The following is a 27,449-nucleotide window of genomic DNA, read 5'->3' as shown; positions in this document are numbered from 1 at the left end:
AACTGAATTGCAGGCAGAGGTGTAAATTATTCAAGGAAAGGCATATCAAAAATCGTCAGGCTCTGTGCGGATACACAGAGATGAACGTGCATTTCTTTTCTCCTTAGGCTGGAAAGATCAAGAACAGCACTTTATAATTCAAACAATGCATTTATTAATGGGACCTCAAACAAGTTATTTAACTTCTCTGTGACTCAATGTCCTCAACTGTAAAACAGGGACAGTTGTTAGGGTTATTCTGAGGAACAAATGAGTCAATATAAGAGCTTAAACAAGTTCCTTACACAGACTAAGGAATACGTAAGCATTGACTGTTTTAATCCTTAAAAAATACTCTGGGAAAAGGGTGCTAACCATTCAATGAGGAAAAGACAGTGTTTTTGATAAATGGTGTTGGAAAAATTGGATATCCATATGCCAAAAAATGAACTGGACCCTAACTTTATGACATATACCAAAATTAACTCAAAATGGATCAAGGACCTAAACTTAAGAGCTGAAACTATAAAACTCTTAGATGAAAAGACAGGGAGACAGCTTCATGACTTTGAATCTTGCAATGATTTCTTGAATATGACACCAAAAGCACAGGCAACAAAAGTATAGATAAATTGTACTTCATCAAAATTTAAAACTCATGCATCAAAGGATACCATCAAGAAAAAGAGAACCCACAGAATGTGACAAAGTATTTGCAAATTAAATATTAACATCCAGAATATACAAAGAACTCCTGTAACTCAACCCAGAAACAAACCACTCAATTCAAAAATGAGCACAGAAGGCCTGGTGCAGTGACTCACACCTGTAACACCAGCACTTTGGGACGCTGAAGTGGGAGGGTCGCTTGGAGCCAGGATTAAGACCAGCCTGGGCAACAAAGTGAGACCTAGTCTCTAAAACAAAAAATAAACTAGCGGGCATGGTGGCATGTGTCTGTAGTCCCATTTACTTGAGAGGCTGATGCGGGAGGATTGCTCAAGGCCAGGAATTCAATGCTGCAGTGAGTCATCATCTCAAAACTGCACTCCAGTCTGGGCAACAGAGCAAGACCCTGTCTCTAACAAATGAGAAAAAAGAAAAGCAAGCAGGCAAGCAAGCAGAGATCCATGTATAGTAATGTCCCATAGCAGCATTATCCACAACAGCCAAAGGAAGACACAACTGGAATGTCCACCAAAAAATGAATGGGTAAACAAAATTTGCCATATACATAAATGGATTATGTCATGCAGTTATAAAGAAGAATGAAATTCTGAGACATACTAAGACATGGATGAACCCTGAAAACACTATGCTACGTGAAGTCAAAAAACAAAAGGACAAATGTTATGATTTCATTTATATTAGGTGCCCCAAATCGACAAATTCATAGAGACAGAAAGCAGAATAGAAGTTACCAAGGAGGTACATAGGGAGAGGCAAATTACTGCTTAATGGGTACAGTTTTGTCCCTTTGGAGAAGTAAGGATGGGGAGTTACCCTTTAATGGATGTAGAATTTCTGTCTAAAGTTCTAGGAAATAGTGGTGATGGTGGCACAACATTGTGAATGTATAGTCAAGTCTGGGTATCCAGGGGATTAGTTTCAGGACCTCCAGCAAGACACTAAATCACAGATGCTCAATGGCCTGATAGAAAATGGCATAGTATCTGCATATAACCTACGTCCATTCTTCCATATACTTTAAATCATCTCCAGGTTACTTATAATACCTAATGTAAATGCTATGTAAATAGTTTTTATACTGTATTTAGAAAATAATGACAAGAAAAAAAGTATGTACAAGATCAGCACAAATGTAATTTTTTTCCCTAGTATTTTCTATCCCCTTTTGGTTCGATCCATGGACAGAGGGCTGATTGTCCTTAATGCCAATGAGTTATACTCTTACAAATGGCTAAATGGTCAATTTTATGTTATATATATTTTATCATAAGGCACTAAAGATTTTTACGCAGGAAAACAATCTATGTATCATTTTAGTAAAATTTAGACTGAGAATGGATAAAGCATAGAAGTTAAAAAAAGAAAAAAAAGAAAAAAGGTTTAAAAGAGGGCTGGAAAGGAAATGAAACAGATGCTGGAGAAACTATGCCCTCAGTCTAAACTGGGACGTATTAACTTTGACCTAAGAGGTTTCATACAAGATTTTACTGAATACAGTTCTTTCTGAGTCTAATACTGATCCCTCATATACATAAATCTGGGGTCCTACTGACAATGAATTTAGACAGGATGTATTAATGGCCAATAAGTTCGAGGAATATTAAAGGTAAATACAATACTCTTACCAGATTTGTAAACGTAATATAAATATGCTTTTGAACTTACTCCAATTCAAACATTAATTTTCCCTCAGTTTTTACAAAGAAAAATAATTTTAATTCCACTAAAATACCTTTTCAAAAGTAATAGATCTTTACCAATCAATTTCTGCAGTTATGCTTATGCTTAAATGACACATTGATAGAAAAAACCTTCCTTCGCAGCAATGTTTCCCCACTTTTCTCACTTCAATCAATCTTTATTATTCTATTATCTCTCCCACTGCTATAGTAAGTGGGAAAAACAATATATCACTGAGGAATAAATGTATAAAAGCTTCGACTAGTCAGAATTAGAAAAGTGAACTAAAAGTGAGGTGAGGTTCCTTATTGAAATCATATCTTCCTTTTTCCACTGTGGCCTAGATACTTAATGTACTACAGGTATTCCCCTATTAAGAATACAGACGTTACAAAATTGCTAAAAATGAGAAGACACATTTATAGAATTCTAACATTCCTTTTAGGTATTTTAATATATATGACATCACTTATCCTTTTAAATTTATTAAAAGCAAAATTCCGTATATCATATGGGTACTCTAGTCCACCATATGAAATGTAAGGTACTATCCTTTTTCAATTCAGTGTAAGAGACTGGTCCAAAAACAAGTCTTGTTTTCATATGTATCTGCATCCATTCCCTAAAACGATGTAATCCTAACGTCACCATTTACATACTCAACATTTAGTAAACCATGTACAAGAAACTTTTGTATTTTTGCTCTGAAATTCAAAATGGAATTTTGTGCTTATATAGTTATTTGGACAGGAAAGTGTGTTACATAAACAGTGATACCAGTAGTAGACTGCTCCAAGTTAGATGTATAAATAACGCCAAGGGGTCAAGGAAAATAAAGCGGAGACCTCTAATACTTCTAACTAAATACTATCAACATGCACAAGGAGAGATCTGTGAAACACACACACACACGCTGAAATCTTGGTTCTCAACGCTGAGTTCCAACACGTCATTCTTACATAGGAACGTTATTACACACACATCCACTATAAAAGGTCCACCTGTTCTGCGACCTACAATTTTGTCAATATTTACCAAAGACAGTTAACATTTTTCAAGATCTCTGTCCTCTTAGTGAAAAAACACAGCCTGGTCAAACTAAGACACCTGGCCAACTGGCCACCTGAAATATATTACACATGTACTATCATGTGTGACCAGTTGCAATCGCATACATAGGGAAGCCTAAGCTACAGCTTAGTGGCCGAACGAGGAAGAAAAAATTTTAACTAATTTAAAAAGCACCCTAACCCAACGTTAACTTAGTTCAAAATGCATTAGCAGAAATTTAGGACTAAGAGCTACGCATATTAGTTGGATCGCCCCATCTGAATCTTCAAAGGCTTTAGAGATGTAGGTGGTGAAGAGAAGCAAAGTGTTCGGTAAATTAAGCTTTTGGAGCTCTGGAGATGCAAATGACAGCTGGCTCCGCAGAAAGAAGGAGTCAGGCTCAGGCAAGGGTGGCTGCGGAGACTCCCACAGGCTGAAAGGAATAGGGGCGGGCCACCCCAAGTGCAGAGTTTGTAAGAGGATTGAAAAGGAGCAGGTGAGGAATCTACTGAGCTGCAGAAGCCGGGCGGTCAGGCCTCCGAGCCTGTCTAGGACACCCTGTGCATAAATGGGGGTTCACACGCGAGAAATGAGGCCTAATTCCGGCAGCTCCTGGGGCTGCGGCCACTGCCGGACATTCCGGGGCAGCAGACGGCTAGGAAACCAGGACCAACAAAGAGTGAAAGGAAAGCAAGAAAGGACAGACGGGGACCCACAGGGCTCGGGCCTGGCCTCACCCTCTCATGGTGAACTTGACCACGGCGAGTCTGGAGCCCGCGCCGCTCAGCTCTGGCTGGAAATCCGGGTCGCTCCCGACGGGCTTCACCCCCACCATCCTCACAGAGAGCCCGGCAGGGTGGCCGCGACGCCACTGGCTTCAAAACTGAAGGAGAAGACGATCTGGGAGAGGAAGCAGAGACGCTCAGGAAGGCCGAGGCCTGGACAGAAGAGGCGGCGACCGCGGCGTCTTCTCCCGGGACTCTCAGTGCCGAGTCACGCCAGGGAGCGGAGCGGCCCAGGGGGCGGGGAGGGATGGGGGAGGGGAGAGGAGAAGGAAGGGAAGCCTTGCGGCACCCAGCAGCCACCGCGCGGTAGGGCCGCCGGCGTGACGCCATTTCCGCGCCGTCCGCTTTGGCCTTCACCGCCCAATCCCAAAACGCGAAGCGTAGTCCCACCCTCCACTGAGTAGCCGCGCGCTACCTTGAGCGGCGCAGGCGCAGAGGCAGACGTGTAGAGGTCACGTGCGCAGGCGCAGACTGAGACTTAAAACTTCGCATAGTCCTCCGCGTGTCCCAGATCTGAGACTTTCACCGAGGAGGTGTCTGAGTTGTAACAGTGGAGAGGAAACTCGTTTTACTCCGGGGTTCTTAGCTGCTGTCCAAGGCACCCACTGCAAGTACTTTGAAGATACTGCTGTATTGTATTCGGGGCAGGTCTACACAGAAGACAAAATAAGGTTTAGGAATATTTATTAACAGACTTCATTACATATGGGGCGCTTTCTGTGCAATCATTCAGAAAGTATCGTGCACCTGTCTTTAGGTTTTGACCAAAAAGATGAAGACACTACTCCTCCTTTAGGAAGTTCACGGTCTAGTGACTGACGCTAACAATAATTTGAATAGGAAGCGGAGGAGACTAACGAGATGGAAGGGTGGGGCAGCGTAAACTTACTAGGAATCTGACTCCTGGATTGAATCTTGAAAGAGAAGCAAGGGTTAGATGGATGGTGAGAGATAATATTCCAGGCAAGGGGACCACCAGGTACAAATTCTTGGGTTGAGAGGGTGAATAAGAAGAATAGCTAATATTTACCACATGATGTACCAGGCAAGAGATAAGCTCTTTATACGTGTACTAGCTCATTTAATCCCTGTGAAGTAGGTTCTGTGATTTCAAGTCAAGGCAGGCTAACGCCAGTGTTCTCTTTTAAATATTAGGCTAGGTGGCAAATTATTTGTCTTTGGATTTAGCTGGGGAGATGAAATTGGAGGGAAGGCCGAGGTCAGATAATGACTAGCTAAGGAATTTGGATTTTGACGGGATGAGAATGGCAAAAAAAATTTGAGGGCAATTTTGCGATTACCAGTGTCGTGAAACTCCCGTCTCTACCAAAAATACAAAAAATTAGCCGGGCGTTGTGGCGCGCACCTGTGGTCCCAGCTACTCGGAAGGCTGAGGTAGGAGAATTCCTTGAGCTGGGGAGGTCAAGGCTGCAGGGAATCATGATTGAGCCACCGCACTCCAGCCTGGGCGACAGAGCCAGACCCTATCTCAGAAAAAAAAAGAAAAAAGAAGAAAAATATGTCTTTAGAAAAGCCCTCAGGTAGCAGCAAGGAGGATGGAAGGCAGTGAGATCCATTTAGGAGGATACTGTGGTGATCCAGGAACTAAATTATGAAAGTATCTGCAGTAGAAATGAAGAGGAAAGGACATGTTTGAGAAACAATTCTTGGGCCAAGTTAGTGAGATGACAGAGGAGTTTAAGAAACTCAAACATTTCAATCGTGTAGCTTTTAAAAAATGAGTTAAAATGCCTGTAGGACATCCAAGTGAGAGATACAGAAGATCGTGAGAAGGATGAGCGTGGAACTAAAGAAAAAGGACTAGGATGACATTACAGATTTGAGAGTCATCAGATTGGGTGATAGTTGAAGCCCAGGAAATGTGAAAAGAGAAAGCTAAAGGTGTTGCAGAAACATACTAAAATAATTAATTCTTAACCCAGCCACACCAGAGGCACAGTAATTACATTTCTTTTTCATGTGATATCAGCACATTGTAATGGTTTTAATAGATAGAAGTCCCCATAATAAACATTTGTGTTTTTTTTGTTTTGTCTTGTTTTTTTTGAGACGGAGTCTCACTCTGTCACTCAGACTGGAGTGCAGTGGCACGATCTCGGCCCACCACAACCTCCGCCTCCTGGGTTCAAGCGATTCTCCTATCTCAGCCCGCCCTGGGTAGCTGGGATTACAGGCACACACCACCACGCCTGGTTACTTTTTTGTATTTTTAGTAGAGACAGGGTTTCACCATGTTAGCCAGGGTGGTCTCAAACTCCTGGCCTAAGGTGATCCGCGCGCCTCGGCCTCCCATAGTGCTTGGATTACAGGCGTGAGCCACCATGACCGGCCTTGCTACTTAAATTTTATGGCCATGCACAAACTAACCTCTCAGAACCTCAGCTTCCTTGTCTATGAGCCTTGGATTAATAACACCTGCTTTCTAGGATTGTGATGGTAAAAGGTTATATTGGATGATGTTTATAAAGAACCAAATCATAAGATACTTGATAAATGTTTATAAACAATGGTGTATATTCAGCTCGTCAGCTAGGGTTGCTGTAACAACTCAGTCTTTGGCTGTAACAATACCAAAGACTGAGTGACTTTAACCGAAGAAATGTATTTCTCACAGTTCTGGAGACTGGGAATCCAAGATCCAAGTGCTGCTGGTATTGGTTTCTTCTAAGGCCTCCTCACTTTTAAATGGCTGCCTTCTCACTGTGTCTTCACATGGCCTTTTCTCTGTGCACACATGCACATGCACATACAGTACTAATCTGTTTCTCTTCCTTACAAGGACACCAGTCCTATTAGATTAAGGATCCACTCTGATGACATCATTACCTCCTTAAAGGTCCTGTCTCCACATAGAGTCATGTTGGGGGTTGGGGCTTCAACCTATGAATTTGAGTGGGGTGAAGGAGCATAGTTTATCCAGAACAGATGGATTATTATTATTTCCAACTGTCCTTGCGGTTTTGCCTAAGAAGCAAGTAGAAGTGGTCTCCACTACAGCAGCTATAGTAGATATGAAGGGAGGAACAGGGCTTATGAAAGCAAGATAGATTATAGATTCTTGAGAAGCAACATGAAAAGAGGCATTGTAAAAGTTAGCTCTGATAGGGACACCTTGTGTCCCTCCAGATCTACTCTCTACCTTTCTTCATTCTGCTCTCAGCCCTAAGAACCTGCCTACATGGACTGTATCAATAGGATCCTCTGTTGGAGCTTATTGAAGAGATTGGAGGGTAGAAGACAATGAGATCCAGTTAGTAATTCCCTTAGCTCCCTTCCTGCTGTGTTGCCACAGGTTGTCTGTGTCTCCACCAAATGCCACAGCTCTTGTCATACCGTTACCCTCTTTGGGTTCCTGCAAACACTGTCTTCTATTGTCTCTTTAGACATGGAAGTAGAAATCACTCCTAGCTGTTGGTAGCACCCGGATACCAACAGAGAAACTCTGGGTCAGTCACCTAGTGTAAGGAAAATGGATGTGACTTGGTCAAGAATAGGCCGAGGTAAACATACTGTGTGACTCAGTGAGTTTGGAGCACAGGCGCATAACTCCACTTGTTATGTAATCACAGCTATGTAGCTATAACATGGGAAGGCTCATCACCTGGTTTGGAGCCACTATTGTTTGTAAAAGGTATAACTGCCCTGCTGACACTGTACATACAGCAAGGCATGACTTGGCTCATGCCCAAAGAGAATTAAGCTGCTGACCCTGTAAGGGAGAGCTGGCCTTGCAGACCAGGAAATGCAGCTGCGGGTGTGGGAGTGGCAGAGCTGGAGCAGGCAGCTGAGACAGAGACACACAGTTTAAAAGAGCTGCTGAGTAAAACCATCTTTCACCTGCCTAGGGCCTCCCCAGTGTTCTTTCAGCTATCTGCCACCCATCCACCCACTCCCTTCAGACCTCAGCATGGGCTGGAACAGGACACTGGGTGTGACAGCCTGTTGATGCTACCTAGACCTGACTAGACAAGATAGTACTGAATTGGATACTTCACATTAAGAGCAGAGACACTTGCCACTGTAATGTCAAGGCAGGCACCCATAGGAAACAGGTACCTGGAAGTCATAATTCCTAGATGGACTTCCCAGGCTTATAGCATGAACTATCTCTAGCCACCTAGCACTAGCCTAATTGGTAAGCCCAGATACCACTAGCTAATGGACAACATCCAGAAACTTCACTCTCCTAATACCAATAAGGACCCTTTGGTTTAAAAAGAACCACCCTTCCCACCCAGAGCATAATTGTGTGATGAATCTAGTCCCCTTCTTTACAGTTAAACTTTTCTACTCACTGCTCAATCCTTGATGTCATTATCTTTATTTTCTCTTTAGCAACACCATTGCTTTGTTTGTTTGTTTGTTTTTTGCGACAGAGCCTCTCTCCTTTTGTCACCCAGGCTGGAGTGCAGTGGTATGATATTGGCCCACTGCAACCTCTGCCTCAGCCTCGTGAGTAGCTGGGATTACAGGCGCCCACCAGCACACCTGGCTAATTTTTATATTTTTAGTAGAGATGGGGTTTTATCATGTTGGCCAGGCTGGTCTTCAGCTTCTGACCTCAACTGATGAGCCCGCCATAGCTTCCCAAAATGCTAGGATTACAGGCATGAGCCACTGTGCCCAGCCCACCATTGCTTTTTTGATTTTCCTAAACCCTATCTACATGTTTGTTAATACTCCCCTTACCAAATTTATCCTCAATTACCCATTTTGAATATGCTTTTTCCTGTTGTGACTCTGCCTGATATAAAAATTTAAGAATTGTTTAACACCAGGGAAATTGGAGGTTAGAGGATTAACATAGCAGGCTAGAGATAAATATATGAGAGTTTCCAGCATAGCGGTCATAGATGATACCGCTAAAGTAGATCATAAGGAAGTATACAGAAAAGCGAAGAGTTATAACAGAAATTTAAAGACAACTGCAAATAGGGAGTAAAATGAGAAAAGTTAGCAGAGAAGCAGAGAATCAGGAGGACTATTACAAAAGTAAAGTGTCAAAGACCAGAAGGATGAAGGCTGTGACATGCCTTTGAATGTAGCAAGGGAGTCATTGGTTTTTATCTGAACAGCCAGCACAGTTCATTGAATTAAGACTGGAATCAGTTCACTGACAACCACAACAAATTCTTTAGGACCTCCGTGTGGCAGGCACTGTGCCATAGCCTCAGAAGTTAAAGATGATTAGTACATGTTCCTGTCCTTCGGAGTATACACTTTTGTGATAGCTCCATGTCCAGGGGTATGGGCTAAAATGAAAGGCATAGACATGTGATCAACCCATAGTTGTTATATATATATATATATATATATATATACTCACCATGCATATATATGATTGAATGATGTGTGTTCAATTTTCAAAATCTAAGCATACAACTAGATAAGAGTTTGGAAATTATGAAGCAGGCTTTCCTCATATATATGTATATACATATATATTGAGTAAATATACTTACATAAAATTTAGCATTTTAACTTTTTCTTTTTTGAGACAGGGCTTCACTTCATCACCCAGGCTGGAGTGCAGGGGCGTGCTCATGGCTCACTGCAGCTTCAGCCTCCTGAGCTCAAGTGGTCCACTTGCCTCAGCCCCTCATGTAGTTGGCCTGACAGGTTCATCCCACCACGCTGAGCAAATTTTTTATTTTTTTTGTGGAGACGAGATCTCACTTTGTTGCCCAGGCTCGTCTTGAGCTCAACTAATTCTCCTGCCTCAGCCCTGCAAAGTGCTGGGATTACAGATATGAGTCATCGCACCTGGCCCATTTTAACCAGTTTTAAAGTGCACAGGTCAGTAGCATTAAGTGCACTCACTGCTATCCATTTCCAGAACCTTGTCATCATCCCAAACAGAAACTCTGTACACACTAAATAACTCCCCATTTTCCCATTTCCCCATCCCTGCTAGCCTCTATTCTACTTTCTATCTCTATGAATTTGCTTATTTTAGGCACCTCATATAAGTGGAATCATACGGTTATTTTTTGTGACTGGCTTCTTTTTCTTTTTTCCTTTTTTTTTTTTTTTTGAGACAGTCTTGCTCTGTCACCCAGGCTGCAACGTCTGCCTCCCAGGTTCAAGCAATTCTCCTGCCTCAGCCTCCCAAATAGCTGGGATAGTTACAGCATGCGCCTGTAACTAATTTTTGTATTTTTGTACAAAAATTACCATGCCCAGCTAATTTCTGTATTTTTAGTAGAGACAGGATTTCACCATGTTGACCAGGCTGGTCTCAAACTCCTGACCTCAAGTGATCTGCCTGCCTGAGACTCCCAAAGTGCTGGGATTACAGGTGTGAGCCACCGCACCTGGCCTGGCTTATTTCACTTAGCGCTGTGTTTTCAAATTTCTTCCATATTATAGCATATATCAAAATGTATTTCATTCCTTTTTAAGGCTCAATAATATTCCATTATGTGGGCATATCACATTTTATTTACTTACTCATTTGTTGATGGACACTCAGATTGTTGCCACCTTTTGGCTGTTGTTCACAATGCTGCTGTGAACATTGGTGTACGAGGATTTCTTCAAGTCCCTGCTTTTCAGTTCTTTTTGGTATATACCTAGAAGTGGAATTGCTGGATCATATGGTGATTCTGTTTAACTATTTGAGAAACTGCCAAACTGTTTTCCACAGTGCCTGCACCATTCTACATTCTTACTAGGAGTGTATGAGGGTTCCAATTTCTCCACATCCTAGCAACAATTGCTAATTTTAATTTTTTTGATAATAGTCATCTTTGTGGGTGAGGTGATATCTCACATTTCCCTAATGACTTAAGATGTTAAACATCTTTTCATGTGCATAACGTTTATTTCTTTATTTTCTTTGGAGAAGTGTCTGTTGAAGTCCTTTGCCCATTTTTGAATCAGGTTGTTTGTTTTTGCTGTTGGGTTGTAGGAGTTCTTTATATATTCTGGGTATTGATCCCTTATAGAGTAAATTTCTTTCAGATATTCCATTCTATGGGTTGTCTTTTCACTTTCTTTGTGGTGTCATTTGATGCATAAATGTTTTAAATTTCAATGAAATCCAATTTACCTATTCTTTCCTTTTGCTGTCTGTGCTTTTGCTGTCATATCCAAGAATTCAAGCTAGGCATAATGTCATACACCTGTAGTTCCAGATACTTGGAGGGGCTAAAGTGGGAGGATTTATCCTAGCTCACTGTGGCCTTAACGCAGGAGTTTAAGGCCACAGTGAGCTAGGATTGAGCCACTGCACTCCAGCCTGGTGTAATTTGTGCAATATTTATGTAATATAAATATTAAATAAAAAGGAAATCCTGCTTCATAATTTCCAAACCCTTTCTAGTTGTATGCTTTGAATTTGAATTTGAAATTTTCCCAGGTGTCCCTAGGTGGCGCAATATATTTTTTAGTCAAAAGGATGTCATTTCCCTTTGATAGCAAATGTCTCTTTAGATGTCATCAAGTCTCCAGATGTACCATTTATCCCGCTAACATTATATTCTTTAGTTTTGGACGCTAGGCTGTGCCTTGGGGGAGAGGGTTTCCCAGGAAGCTGTAGAGTGTTTTATCACTGTCACAAATCTCCTGGAGCATACTAAAGAAACTCACTGGCAATTCTCAGAGTCAGTTCAGGTGTTTGCCAAATCTGTACAATAGTTTTTTCTTCTGACATTTATATCTGATGTCATTAAACTGGTCATTAAACTGCTTAGAGTTTCTATTAAGAAGCCCAGATATTTAGAAAAATATTTCTAACACCTCATCCTCTGCAATAAAAACTGCATTTTAAATTTTATTTTAATTTTTTTAAAGAGTACATTGAGGGTTTTGTCTTGGTTCAGGCTACTCTAATAGAGTACCATGGAGTTGGTGGTTTAAACAAACATTTACTTCTCACAGTTCTGGGAGCTGAGAAGTCCAAGATCAAGGTGCTGGCCCAAATCCAGTGTCTGGTGAGGGCTCTCTTGCTGGTTTCAGAGGGCAGTCTTTTTTATGTATCCTTATACGGTGGGGAAGAAGTGGGTGAGAGAGAGAAAGAGTGGAGAGGAAGAGGGCAGGCAGGAGAACAAGTATTCTCTCTTGTCTCTTCTTTCAGAAGGGCTCTACTCTCATGACCTAGTGACCTCCCAAAGTTCCCCATCTCCAAGTCCATCACATTGGGGTTTCAATATATGAATATTGGGGGAAATGACCATTTAGTCTCTAGCATTATTGGAATTAACTCTTCGGAACTGAAAAACTACACAAAACAATCTGTGTTTTTATTTAATCACTAGCTGTAAAAGAGCTCTTCTTTCTTTTCTTTTCTTTTCTTTTTTTTTTTTTTTGAGACATGCTCACGCTGTTGTCCAGGCTGGAGTGCAGCAGCGTGATCTCGACTTACTGCAACCACTGGCTCCTGGGTTCAAGTGACTCTCCTACCTCAGCCTCCCAAGTACCTGGGATTATAGGTGCATGTCACCACACCTGGCTAATTTTTGTATTTTTAGTAGAAATGGGGTTTCACCATGTTGGTCAGGCTGGTCTCAAACTCCTGACCTCAAGTGATCCACCCGCCTCGGCCTCCCAAAATGCTGGGATTACAGGGAGGAGCCACTATGTCCAGCTGGTAAAATTCTTTAACAGAAGCTTCACTGTATTCAAAGCCCTCTCTTAGGCATGCCCTTGAGCAAACACATGCATAACACATACACACCCTCATCATTCAGTCCATTCTTAAGTAGCAGATATCTGAATATCTGAGTACATCTGAGGGCCAGATACTGAAGAAATCCAATAAAAGTCAAATGTATGTTAGTGGTTTCTGTACAATAAGGAAGTGGCTTTTCACACAACGTTGAAAACAGTATTTCCCACCAAAATTCAGAACATTAGTATTACGAGCTCAGTAGGAGGATCAGCCGCACAGCAACTGGTGGAAAGCACCAGGTACATCACTCCTCACAGTAGTGGATCTCCCTGCCTCCCTGCCAGACTGAGTAACTTGACCACAAGAACCAAGTCTCTGCATTTTCTGCATGCATAGCTCAGCATAGTGCCCAAAACCACTGGATGGTGAATAAGTGACTTTTTTCACCTTGATGAATTAGAATTAGAAGTAAAATAATGTACTATTTCATGAAGACGGAAGTAAAGTCAAGGTAGTCATTGCCACTGTCTTCCTTACCTCAGATTATCATGGAGCAAATGCTAGGCATCTGACAGTTTCATCTGTAAATATTTCAGCCTGCACATCTGGAAGATGAGGAATCCTTTAAAAAATAACCAAAATATCATTATTATATTCTAATATGTTAACAAGGCTTCTTTAATATCATTAAATATCCAGTCAGTTAAAATTTCCCGGTTTTCTCCTCATTTATTTTATAGCTTACTTGAATCAATATCAAAATAAGACACATGCATTGCATGGGTTGATAAGTCTTATGTCTCTCTTTTATTAAAAATCTATTTAATCTGTATTCTTTTTTTCCAACTTTTTATTCAGAAAAAATAAAAAAAAAAGCGAGAGAAAAGTGGCAAAAGTACAATGATGGCTCCTGATTGTCGGTTGTTAAAAATGGTGTCATGGTGCAGGCTGGGTTCTCTGGGAAGCTGATGCTGAGGTGGAGTGAGGAGTCCAAAAGGTTTATTTATCTCACATCTGTGAGAGGAAAAGGGAGGAAGCAGGATTGGGCGGAGGAAGGGAAAAAGCAGATCTGACAAAATCTCTACTAACCCAAGAGGGAGCTCTAGTATAAAGATTGCCTGTTAAAAGAGTCCCCCACGGAAGCAGAAATTCCTATGCCTCAATACCACCCCCTAGACCGGGGTCCTCCCTAGGAAGAGTGTGCCCTGGACTTTCCTCACCTTGCTCAGTCAGTCATCAGAGGCTGCCTCAAGATTAGTGTGATCTCAGCTGGAAAGCCCAGGTAACCCCGAAGAAGCTGACAGGGAGAGTATGAGCAAACCACTTTCTTTGCAGCTAGGAAGGGGTTTCTTTCTTGAAGGGGAATCTGGGTGGTGCTTCTTGTGTCTCCCATAGTCCACTATTTACACAAAAATGGGTCCGCTTCTCTACACAGGTTTGGGGAGCAACTCCTCCAGGTTTCTGGTCATCTTCTCTTCCTTATGGGAAACCTAGAAGAGGGAGGTTAGTGGATGATCTACAGCCTGGTGACCAGGGCTACCACTAGTACTCATCAGCTCCTCCTTCATTATCTATTCGAATTTCCCCTTGCTAGTCTTGCTGGTTTGGTGAGAGGGCTGAGAAACCCTCATTTGTGAGGAGGTTTAGCACCCCAAACCTTATCACCTTCACTCCTTCCTAAAAGGCCTGAGTATGGAGTAACTGGAGATGTTTCTAGAAAAAGACATTTTGTTACTTGGAAAGAAATGGTTTGAATCATGGAAGTCATGAGACAGGAAAAAAAGAGAAGTTATCAACACTTGACTTTCATGTCATGTGAGAAAGTGCAAAAAGAATCTCTTAATTGGACCAGGCAGTTTTAATTACACAAAAAATCATGCAAAAAACCCTTATCAAGCCTCTTTGCCACAACACGATAAAGTGTGAGGACTCTCGGTATTAACATAAAGCCATCAACCATGATAGGACTTTTCCAGGCGAGGGTCCAGGAAGGAAAGGGGAGTATTAGCAGAGTACTAGGCACCGTGGGGAATACCAAACTACGACTGATAGCCTCAGTGAGAAAAAAATAGCAGTACAGGTGAAGTGATCAGAAAATAACAGTAGCAATAAAGTCACTGTTAGACCACTGGTCTATCTCCCTCTTTTGAAATTTGTAAAACGGAAGAACAAGCCTCCTTGCGTTTTGCAGAGCTAACCTGGAACTTAAGAAGTCCGGAAGGTACTGGTATGCTGTAGGTTAGTTTGCTACTAAATTCTCAAACTCAAACTCCTGACCTCAGTCTCCCAAAGTGCTGGGATTACAGGCGTGAGCCACCGTGCCTGGCTTGCTATTAAATTTTAAGGACAGAGTAGTACTTAAGTTTTAAAAATGCCTCTAAAGCCGGGTGTGGTTTATATATATAATTTTTTTTTTTTTTGAGACAGAGTCTCGCTTTGTCTCCCAGGCTGGAGTGCAGTGGCGCGATCTCGGCTCACTGCAAGGTCCGCCTTAGGGGTTCACGCCATTCTCCTGCCTCAGCCTCCGGAGTAGCTGGGACTACAGGCGCCCGCCACCACGCCCGGCTAATTTTTTGTATTTTCAGTATAGACGAGGTTTCACCGTGTTAGCCAGGATGGTCTTGATCTCCTGACCTCGTGATCCACCCACCTCCGCCTCCCAAAGTGCTGGGATTACAGGCTTGAGCCACCGCGCCTGGCCGACATTTGTCATTCTTTTTAGCTGCCCAGCATCCAGCGCACTTTCCAGTGTTTAGGGAATTCCCTACCTCTTGCATCTCAGTGGGAAGCAGAGCCTGCCTTCATCCATGGAAGCCGAATATGTCAGGTTCTCCCTTTCTCAGCTTCACCTTCAGCAAAGGCTCAATAAATATATGTTGAACTGAATTTTTTTATTAGTTAAATCTGTTAACATTTTTGTATAATTCTTCTAGATGAAAGGAATAATTTATTCAAATAAATATACTGAAGGTCAACTTACTGAAGACACAAATCTTAATTTTCAGGAAGGTTGTATGTAAAAAAGATGAGTGTGTGTGTGTATGTGTATGTGTGTGAATTTTCTGAACTAGAGCATTTTATTCATTAATAGTTGAATATTTATTTTAGTTCTGTGGTTCAGGAGATTCCATATACGTATAGACTTTGGCAATAACTTTTATAAACTTGGTAGAGAGAGGCCAGAGAGTGGTAATTATTTGAGAGCTTCTCGTCAATCTTCCTATTAACCTTTCCATTTTTCGGAAGTTATTTGAAACTTATAGTGAGCATTCAATAAATACTTGTTGAAGAAAAGAGTCTTTAGGGGAAGATATCCTATTATTTCCTTCACAAACCCAACAAGATTTACTGTAGCCTAAGATTGTCCTATGATAACCAGTCTATGCTTCCTGTGTTTCCAAAAAGTTCTTATAAATTGTAAAAAGGATTATGAATTTAATGGTGTAAATGTATTCATCATCACAACAGAGGGAGTGAGTATGCTGAAGCCAGGTGGCTAAGAATCAATTTCTTCTATTCAGCATCATTTTTCCCCCTCTACTCATGTGACTGATTGCAAGGCAGTTAGTCAAAAGTAGAAGAAAAGCATAGAATTCCAATTTGCAGTATAAGAAAATTTCAGAATTATTGATTTTCAAGTGTTCTATTGACTTCTCTGGTCAACATTACTTTAGTTTTTCTCATTATGGTAGTAGCAGAGCTGGACTCTAAAAATAAACAGAAACAACATGTAAGAAACAACACAGTACAGTGCAGTAGTTGGATGTAGAGTGAAGGCACAAGGGGTAAGCCACCCAGGACACTGACGGGTCTGTGATGTGTTGCTGGGGGAAGATGTCTACACTGGAAAGAAGGACAGGTAGTGGTTTGCCATTAGCAGAAACAACAAATTGTTGACAGGAAGCCTTTTGACCAAACTAACACTCAGCATACTTTCGGCAAATTAGCAAGGAAACTATCCTGTCTGAAAGAGCTGATTTTGCCCCGTTGTATTCCCCTATCCTATGCTTCAGGCCCTGTGCCCAGTGGGTTTTAGCTATGCAAGGTGTTTTCCAAGGGCCAGCAGTCAGGGACATTACCTGCAAGCGTGTTAGAAATGGAGAATCTCAGAACCCACCCCAGACCTACTGATTCAGAAACGTATTTTAACAAGATTCCCAGGTTATTGGTATATGTACACAGTAACTTTTGAGGACTGTAACAGTATTCAAACTTAACTTATACATCCACTAGTGAGCCTGTAAAGAAAAAATAACGCCACGAGATGAACATCTTTTGTATCTTTTTAATAAAACTGACCATTGGCCACAGCATGGCACTTGTTTTCCCCCTGGTTGCCATTCATTCATTTATTCGACCAATATTTGACAGGAAGATGGGCAGGCATAAATTATTAACATTTATTAAGCGCATTTAATTTCCTAGACATCCACAAGGTTATTATCCCTATTTTGCAAATGGGGAAATTTAGAAGAATGAATGAAGCAGCAGCAAAATGCCCAAGACGACACTTAATGGTGTGCAGTGGAGGAACTGGGATCTGAATATACGCCTCTCTGAAGGCAGAGCTCACACTCCGCCACTCTTTGCCGCCCACAAGGAGACAGTGTATTCATCCCCTCTCCTCTGCAGGAATATTGTACAAGGTCAGACTTCTTCTAGTGCAGTGGCAGAGTTCGTCTATGGCCCTCTGTGTCCTGGCCAACAATTAAGTTCAGAAGCAAAAAGGAAACAACAACTGACATTTCCAGGTGTCTGGGTCAAGTGATGGGGGCAGAAGTGTAAACTTGCAATATCCTGGTCCCAAGAAAGACCTACGCTTGCTACTTCATCCTTCGCTCCATCTTGGTCCTCCCAACATGGGTGTTAGAGGCGAGAGGACAGCCTAGACCAGACTTCCCATAACCAAGATGGCGGCCGCGCACTCCTTGCCCACAGCTGACCTTTTCTCCTCCTTCGGTCTCCATGGTAACGCGGCCGGCTCTCTCGGCGCCGACGTAGGCCTTGCATGTAGGGAAATGGTGAGTCTTTCCCGCCCCCTCATTTTTGCGACAGTTGCAGCGAAAGTCACGGCAGTTGGGGCTCGTGTCAGCTGATTTACTGCAGCGGCGGCGGCGGCGGCGGCGGCGGCGGTGGCGGCGGTACCGGCACCTTGCAGTCTCTGTGGGAAGACGGCGGCTGAATAGCGCTTGCCGCCCCTTAGGTTATCCCAGCAGGATCTGCGCACCCCGCATCCTCCGTAGTTCCGCCCTATCCTTGTCTTCCTTGGCTGGGGCGCCCACCGGCGGTCTGATAGGCTACATCGCGGCATGAGATGAAGCTGTGACAGGTAAGGGGGCTTTCAAGCTTTTCCATAGGAAACCCCAGGGCGGGATGTGCTTGCACCTTGGAGGTCAGGGGTCGGGGTCAAAGGTCACAAGCCCACTCTAGCCGGGGGCGGTGCCAGCTGTCAGATCGCTGCGGCTGCAAGCTCTGCTCCTTGTTTCGCCTGCAGGTCGGGCCCACAACTAGGCGCCGTTACCAAGAGCGTGGGAGCCCGCCGGGGGTCTTTGTGGCTCCCTTACCTGGTGGGTGAGGTTTGCTGCTTTTGACATTTGCTTTGGTCTTGAGGTGGGATTGCCTGGCTCCCAGGCACGATCTAAACAGGATGAGGTGGTTGATGATGATCGTGGGTGGTTATTGACAGCAATTTTGGGCGATGTGTTTGCTTTTGGGGTTCATATTGTCTTTCCTTAGCTGTTGGTACTACTTTTGCCCGTGCCCAAGATACTGACACCACTGTTAGAATTTCACTTTTGAGATGCCACCTGCCAGTTCTTATCCCTTTGACCTAATACTTGTCTGAACGGATACCAGTTACTCCCGTTCACTTACTGATGGGTGCCAGCGTTCTGAAACTGTGTTTGAAGTCAGCACTACCCTACCTTTGATTCAAAAGTTGCCGTTTTATGTTTTTGACCCACTTAATATATCTCTTTTTTAGGCAGCATTTGCTGGGTTAGATAGTCTGAAACTAGGGAAGCTACCGTTGCATCACAGACTGCATTGATATTGTTGATGCTGCTGAATTTAGGGTTCGGTCAGTGGCAGCTACAGCTTCCTCTCACTGTAATATTTGACATGAGACAAAAAAAGGCAGACTGACTCTTTCAGATGTTTACATCTTAGGATTTTATGGGCAAGGTTGCAGGAATTGCCTGTTGTGTGAAAGAAATTAACTGAGGTTTTGACATTTTGTTAAACAAAAATTTTAGTTTGACTCTGTTTCTTGCTTTATAAATAAACTTGTGGCTGTATGAAGGTCAGCTTAAAAGTGAATATAATGTGTTGAAATGCCCTTATTATTACAAGGAATAAAAAACTGTCTAGTTCCATCCAGAATAACGCATATTAGTTATTATAAATTGGGAAAACGAACCTGTATAAATATAATTAATGCTTTACTATTAATGTCAATTAGGGATTATGGTAGAGAAATTCATTTATTTTACTGCCAATCCTTGTTTTAAGAGTGTTTCAGAGAATCACTTTCAGAGAAAAATGAGAGTATGCCCTTTATGTTTTCTTATTGCCACCTGTAACTAAATTTTAAAAGATCTTGGTTACTGGGTGGATCAAAGGGACTGGGCTTGGCTTGGTTTGAATATCACTGTAAGAATTTAAATTAAATTTTAGGGGTGGTGACCCTTGTATCTTACAGTTTTCTTTTATCTTCGATATACTTTCTGTTTTGAAGTTAAAGGAAGTTGGGTGGTTTCTCCATGTAACACACTTAGCATCGAAAATCTTCGAAGTAGGTTGTTTTGTGCTTTCTTCATGAGAAAGGTAGGATGACATTTAGCTTTAGTGGTATGATGTTTGTTAGATGTATGAGTCCTTAAAGTTCATTTTGGACCTCATGTGCAGAGGATTGAGTTAATCTTACTCAATTCAATGATCACCTTTGGACCATTTAAGGCATCTCCCCTGCCTGCAGTTTTCTTTTCTTTTTTTTTTTTTAGATGGAGTTTCGCTCTTGTTGCCCAGGCTGGAGTGCAATGGCATGGTCTCAGCTCACTGCAACCTCCCCGTCCCGGGCTCAAGCAATTCTCCTGCCTCAGCCTCCTGAGTAGCTTGGGATTACAGATATGTGCCACCAAGCCCGGCTAATTTTTGTATTTTTAGTACACATGGGGTTTCACCATGTTGGTCAGGCTGGTCTTGAACTCCTGACCTCAGGTGATCCAACAGCCTTGGCCTCCCAAAGTGCTGGGATTACAGGTGTGAGCCACCACGCCCAACCTCATTCGTTGTTTTTTATTTCTAATTCCCGCTCTTTTCTCTTGCTTATCAACCCATTTGCAACCATTCTGTATGATATGTATTATTCTGTTTGTATGTGTTATTAAATGTATATTGTTCTGGGTGCCCACATTTTTAATTTATAGAGATGATATCATGCAGGTTTTTTTGTCTCACTATTATGTTTTGAAGATCTATTGTGTTGCTGTTCTTTGCTTCCAAGTGCTACACAGTATTTCAGAATGTACATCTACTACAGTTTATGTGTCTACTCTCCTATTTGTAGATACCCATGTTATTTTCATTTTCCTACCTCTATAGATAATACCACGATAAGCATACATGTTAGACCTCTGTGATACTTTTGTTGAGTTATAGATCCATATGTGATTTATGGATCATTTGGTTTTCGTATATTTTATTGAAGCACCACCGGATGGTGTTTAGAACAAGCAGCAACGGTCTATACACCTGCAGGAAGCTTGTGAGGGTTCCTTTATCTTTGTTTCCCCACAAATGCTTGGTGTTATTCAGTGCTCCAATTTTTCCAGACTAATATATAGAAAACTAAATATCATTTTAAATTACATTTCACTGTTACTAATGAATCTGAGCATTTCTTCTTTTTTTTTTGACATGGAGTCTCACTCTTGCCAGGGTGGAGTGCAGTAGTGCGATCTCGGCTCACTGCTATCTCCACCTCCTGGGTTCCAACGATTCTCCTGCCTCAGCCTCCTGAGTAGCTGCGACTACAGGCATGTGCCACCACGCCCAGCTACTTTTTGTATTTTTAGTAGAGACGGAGTTTCACTGTATTGGCCAGGATGGTCTTGATCTCTTGACCTCGTGATCTGCCTGCCTCGGCCTCCCTAAGTACTGGGATTACAGGTGTGAGCCAGCATGCCCTGCCGAATCTGAGTATTTCTTCATGTGTGTTTTATCTTTTTGAATTTTTTCTTTGTGAAATTACCTGTTCATCCCTTCATCCATTTTTATTTTGGGGTTTCAGTTCTTTCTTTTTGATTTGCGGACATTTCTTGTATTTTATAGATACTAGTCATTTAAGTATTACAAGTATATCTGTTCCTAATCTGTCATTTGTCTGTAATCTTTTTCATGATGTTCTTCATTGAACAGAAATCTTATATTTTGATATAATCAAATTAAAAAATGTTTTGGCTGTATGGTTTGTATTTTGAAGGTTTTCTTTAAGATATCTTTCCCCAGTGCTATGCCACAGAGTTACTCTGCTATGTTATATATTGCTAAATACATAGTTTTCTTTTACACTTATTGGTCTTTAATACATGCAGAATTTAACGTTTTATGTGTCACAAGTTTGTGATCCAGTTTATTTTCCATGTACTGTGCCAGTTTTCCTGGTATCTTTCTTCCCTTTTCCCATAGATAATGGTGTGACACTTACTGTGTATTAGGTGCTCATATATACTCTGAATATTGAGTCCTTTCCTTTGGTTTGTCTGTTCTTGCTCTAACACCATATTGTTTTAACTCCATGGTTTTGTACTAGTATGTTTTTTTCCCCCTATATAAATAACTCTTCCCATTTATTTTGTTTTAGCTTTATTTTGATGTATTATAGAGTCATAGGAAGTTGCACAAATAGTAAAGAGAGATCTGGTTTCCCCCAGTGGTTACATTTTATGCAGCTTCACCCAATTTCCTTTAATAGTTACATTTTATACTACTGTAGTACAATATCAAAACCAATAAATTGATTTTGTACAATGCCTGTATATAGTTCTGTGCCATTTTATCACCTGTGTGGATTCCTGCAACTACCTCTGCAATCAAGATACAGAGCTAGGCTGATGTAGTTGCCCACGCCTGTAGTCCCAGCATTTTGGGAGGCTGAGGTAGGCAGATTGCTTGAGCCTAGGAGTTGGAGACCAGCAACATGTCAAAATCCTGTCTCTACAAAAAAATACAAAAATTAGCCTGATGTGGTTGTGCATGCCTGTGGTCCCAGCTACTGGGGGGGCTGAAGTGGGAAAATCACCTGAGCTTGGGAAGGTTGAAGCTGGAGTGAGCTGTGATTATGCCACTGCACTGTAGCCTGGGACAGAGTAAAACCCTGCGTCAAAAAAAAAAAAAAAAAAAAAAAAAAAAGAAAGAAAAAGATACAGAACTATCCCATCACTACAAAGATTTTCTTCATGTTATCCTTTTCTAGTTCCATCCACGTCCCTTACACTCACCATCCCTTAATCAGTTTCTACCATCCCTTAATCAGTTTCTATCTCTATAATTTTGTCATTACCAGAATGCTATATAAATGGAATCCTATAGCATGTAATCTTTTGAAATTGAGATTCATCCAAATTGTTGAATGAGGCAGTTCTTGAGATTCATCAACATTGTTGAATGAGACAATTCTTGAGATGCATCCAAATTGTGGCATATATCAATAGTTTGTACTTCTTAATTGTTGAGTAGTATTCCATGTATGTATGTATCCAAGTTTAACCATTCACCTGCATATCTGGGCTGTTTTTAATTTTTGGCTGTTGCAGATAAAGCTGCTGTGCATTCTTGTACAGTGTGTGTGTGTGTGTGTGTGTGTGTATGTGTGTGTGTGTGTGTATGTGTGTGTATGGATTTAAATTTTCATTTTTTTCTGGGATAAATGCCCAGGGATGTGGTTACTGGATGGTATGGTAAGTGTATGTTTAGTTTTTGAAGTAACTCCCAAAGTGTTTTCTGGAGTGGTTATACCGTTTCACGTTTCTACCAGCAATGTATGAGAGATTGCATTTCTTTGCATCTTCACTAGCATTTGATATTGTCTTTTTTTTTTTTTTTTTTTTTTTTGTGGAGATGGAGCGTCGCTCTGTCACCCAGGCTGGAGTGCAGTGGGACACTCTTGGCTCACTGCAACCTCCACCTCCCAGATTCAAGCAATTCTCCTGCCTCAGCCACCCGGGTGGCTGGGACTACAAGCTCATGCCACCACGCCCGGCTAATTTTTTGCATTTTAGTAGAGATGGGGTTTCACCGTGTTGCCCAGGCTGGTCTTGAACTCTTGAGCTCAGGCAATCCGCCTGCCTCAGCCTCCCAAAGTGCTAGGATTACAGGCTTGAGCCACTGCGCCCGGCCACTATTTTTTTTTTTTTTTTTGAGACGGAGTCTTGCTCTGTCACCCAGGCTGGAGTGCAGTGGCGCGATATCGGCTCACTGCAAACTCGCCTCCCGAGTTCATGCCATTCTCCTGCCTCAGCCTCCTGAGCAGCTGGGACTACAGGCGCCGCCACCATGCCCAGCTAATGTTTTTATATTTTTAGTAGAGATGGGGTTTTGCCTTGTTAGCCAGGATGGTCTCGATCTCCTGACCTTGTGATCCGCCCACCTCGGCCTCCCAAAGTGCTGGGATTACAGGCGTGAGCCACCGCGCCTAGCCTTTTTTTTTTTTTTTTTTTTTTTTTTTTTAACTGTTCTTATGTGTAATGATATCTCAGGGTGGTCTTAATTTGCATTTCCCAAATAGCTAGTGATGTTAAATGTCTGCTAGAGGACTTTCTCTTATCTTTGCCCATTTTCAAAGTTGGCTCAGCTATTTGTGGATTTTTATTTGTTCCTATGTATTTTAGAGTTAGTTTGAGTTTCTAAAAACAATACCAGTAGAACTTTGACTTATAGATTTATTTTGAGGAAAAGTGATATCTTTATAATATTAGGACATTTTATCTGAGAACGTGGAATGGTCTTTCACTTATGACTTTGAGTAAAATATTTGTAGTTTATAAAAATACTGTGAATGGTATACTATTTTTAAAGTAGATTAGTGCTGATACAAGAAAATGCTGTTGATTTTCATATATTGATAATCTACTTTTGTCTTTTTGTGTTCTACTAGACAGAAATCAAAATTCATAGTGTACATCTTGAAGTAATTTTAGTGCGTGTAGAGTGAGGCCTGGAACTATGTAGTGCCTTTATTCCTGGGTTTATCTGTTACATCTCCCTGTGACCGTTTTTTAATTTGTTGGGACTTTTTTTTGAGATGGAGTCTCACTCTGTTGCCCAGGCTGGAGTGCAGTGGTGTGATCTCAGCTCACTGCAACCTCCAACTCCCAAGTTCAAGCGTTTCTCCTGCCTCAGCCTCCCTAGTAGCTGGGATTACAGGTGCCCGCCAGGACACCTGTAATTTTTGTATTTTTAGTAGAGATGGGGTTTCACCATGTTGGCCAGGTTGGTCTCAAACTCCTGACCTCAGGTTATCCTCCCGCCTAGACCTCCCAAAGTGCTGGGATTACAGGCATGAGCCACCATGCCTGGCAATTAAATTATGGAGTTAGTGAGGTTTGCAGGTTCTATTTTCATTTTTTCCATTTAATTGATGCACCTTTTAAAGAATTAATAGTCTTACATATGTGCATGCCATTGATCATAGGCAAAATCAACTGAGAGCTATGGATAGTTCAGTGAAATCCTGTCATCAATAAGAGGACACCTTATGTTCTCTCTGACAGATATTATGATAGTAATGTAAACTTACATTTTGAGCTCCATCCATATGGTTCATTTGTCTTGGTCTGTATCTGATACTTAAAGCTACTCTGCTGGATACAAAAGAACATAAACAATTATGTTGGAAGGAGAAATCCTATATCATGACTGCATTCAGAAAGTCCTTATGGGTCTAACAAAATTTTTACTTCCTTTCTATTAAAGAACATATGTATTATATTCATTAAGTATTTACTATTTTAAATAAAATTATTATTTTTCTTTTTTCAAAATATGTTGGTGACGTTTCATGAAATTACAGGGGTTTTTTTTTGGCTGATGATTACTTGAGTTAGTGGGAGCCATAAAATGTTGGAACAACGAATGTTAGGGCACTGGTCAGTTTAGGGGAGGGAAGATTTCTGAACTGCTAAGCGTTATTCTGTAGGCTTTTAAAAATAGAACATTTCTGGAAATACGTGACTTTGTTTTTTTTTGGTTTTGTTTTGTTTTGTTTTTGGGACAGAGTCTCACTCTGTCGCCCAGGCTAGTGTGCAGTGGTGTGATCTTGGCTCACTGTGACCTCTACCTCCCCAGTTCAAGCAATTTTTCTGCCTCAGTCTCCCAAGTAGCTGGTATTACAGGTGTGTACCATCACACCCAGCTGATTTTTGTATTTTTTAATAGAGACAGGGTTTCACCATGTTGGCCTGGCTGGTCTGGAACTACTGACCTCAAGTGATCTGCTGCCTCGGCCTCCCAAAGTACTGGAATTAGTCATGAGCCACTGTGCCCAGCCTGGAAATACATAACTTTGAAAATGCAGTCTCCCATTCAGCTTAGCAGTTGTAATTTATGACCCTTCAAGCTCACTGAAGATACTCTTCTAGTTTTTTTGCACATCATGTTTCCCTCTGAATGTTGATAGTTGGTATATGTGAGTGATAACAGACTGATAGAGTGAGCCAGTTACCTTCTGTTTTCACATTCAAGTTTATTTCACATTCAAGCTATCGTCCTTAAAGGCTCTTCTTTTTTTCTAAACTTTTCAAATGCAAATAAACAGTATAAGCTTCCATTAGTTGGAACAAAAAATTCACAGGAATGAAATATCATTTCTTTTATTCAGAAAGTCCTTATGGGTCCACGGAAATCTTTTCTTCCTTTCTATTAAAGAACATATATATTATATTCATGAAGTATTTACTATTTTAAATAAAATTAGATTTTTTTTCAAAATATGTTGGTAATGTTTAATGAAATTACAGGGTTTTTTTTTGGCTGATGATTACTTGAGTTAGTGGGAGCCATAAAATGTTGGAACAACGAATGTTAGGGCATAGGTGAGTTTAGGGGAGGGAAGATTTCTGAAGTGCTAAGGGTTATTCTGTAGGCTCTTACTTTTTTATGTACTTCCTTTTTTTTTTTTTTTTTTTTTTTTTGGGACAGAATCTCTCTCTGTTGCGCAGACTGGAATGCAGGGGCACGATCTTGGCTCACTGCAACCTCCGCTTCCCGGGTTCAAGCAATTCCCCTGCCTCAGTCTCTCGAGTAGCTGAGACTGCAGGTGTGCCCCACTGTGCCCAGCTAATTTTTGTATTTTTTTCTTTTTTTTAGTAGATGGGGTTTCACCATGTTGGCCAGGCTGGTCTTGAACTCCTGACCTTGTGATCTACCTGCCTCGGCCTCCCAAAGTGCTGGGATTACAGGCCCACTGTACTTACTTTTAATCCCACCATGCCCGGCCCACTGTGCTTACTTTTAAGAAGCAGTGTTGTGATTAATTACTAGGCCTTAGTGACTGTAGTGGTGATTATGTCAGCTAATTTGCTTCATAGTTCCTAAGATATATTTGGCTGTGTATATGTCACGATAAACTAAAAGAGGCAGGAGTGTAGGTAAAACCGGTAGCTGGGGAAGAAACAATAATATGTTAATGGCATTTTGATTAAGGAGACTTGTATTAATTGTTGACATTATTATAGAAGAACTAATTGACAAGAAATTCCCCTTTGAAATCCAAAACATATAAAATCGAGATATACTTTAATTTGTTGATGGGTACAATTTTACTTAAGCCAACGCAAACATATTTCATTCCCTAGTTTGTTTGTTTATTCAAGTATTTGGATTCCTTCTATGTGGCAGGAATTTTAGGCACTGGGAATACAATAGAGAATAAACCAAACACAAATCTTTACCATCATAGAACATATAGCAGGAGAGGCAGATGATAAATAAATAAACATATGGTATGTTAAATGATTGTAAGTGTTTTGTTTGAGTGGCAATTTATGATGGTCAGGAAACCCTTCACTAAAAAGGTAATATTTTATAGAGATTTGAAGAGGGCGAGGGAGTGTGGGGTGGGGGACACTGTTCTGAGGTCAGATTCTGCTTGGTATCTTTGAGCAACACCAATGAATCAGGGCAGATGGAAAAGAGTAAGCAAGGGAGAGAGCAACCACCTCACTCATATAGGAAAGGCAGTTGTATGTAGAGTTGGTTTTTGCTCTGTGTGAGACAGGAAGCCATTGGAAGATTTTGAGATGTGATCACAGCATGATTTTTTTTTTTTTTAAACAGTATTACTCTATATGCTGTGTTGAGATTGCAGGGGACCAAAGATGGAAACAGTGAGACCAGATAGAGGGCTGTTGTGTAATCCCTGCTGGAAGATGCTGATTTGAGAACAGGGCGGTTGTAGTGAAAATGTTAAGATGTTGCAGGATTCTGGATATGATTTGAAGGTATAGCCAGTGGAGTTTACTGATGGATTGGGATATGGAATGTGTATGTGTGAGAGAGTAATAGAGTAACTAAAGATGATTCTAGGATTTTGGTCTGTGTAGCTATGAAACTGGAGTTGCCAATAACTGAGATGG

At 41.3% G+C, this 27,449-nt stretch overlaps 2 protein-coding genes across 12 annotated transcripts in view; one reads left to right on the top strand and one right to left on the bottom strand.

Moving 5' to 3' along the window:
- The window catches only part of TXNL1 (thioredoxin like 1), a 37,382-nt gene extending 32,953 nt beyond the window's left edge, over positions 1–4,429 (bottom strand). For all 6 annotated transcript variants that reach the window (XR_012427377.1, XR_012427380.1, XR_012427378.1 and 3 more), the window contains exon 1: positions 4,137–4,429. Coding sequence is in view for 2 of the 6 variants with exons in the window: in XM_005586609.4 (XP_005586666.1) it covers positions 4,137–4,234 (98 nt within the window). In the remaining 4 variants the exon portion in view is untranslated. The remainder of the gene's footprint in view (positions 1–4,136) is intronic.
- A 13,481-nt stretch (positions 4,430–17,910) lies between these two features.
- WDR7 (WD repeat domain 7) overlaps positions 17,911–27,449 on the top strand; it is a 389,629-nt gene continuing 380,090 nt past the window's right edge. For 4 of the 6 annotated variants that reach the window (XM_005586607.5, XM_005586606.5, XM_065533758.2 and 1 more), the window contains exon 1: positions 17,911–18,145. The gene's annotated coding sequence lies outside the window, so the exon portion shown is untranslated. The other 2 variants (XM_015439749.4, XM_045377755.3) reach the window with 2 other exon arrangements.

This window comes from Macaca fascicularis, chromosome 18 (genome assembly GCF_037993035.2).
Source record: "Macaca fascicularis isolate 582-1 chromosome 18, T2T-MFA8v1.1".
NCBI lineage: Eukaryota > Metazoa > Chordata > Mammalia > Primates > Cercopithecidae > Macaca > Macaca fascicularis.
Note: the sequence above shows the minus strand (reverse complement) of the source record. Positions and strands in the feature narration are given on the sequence as shown.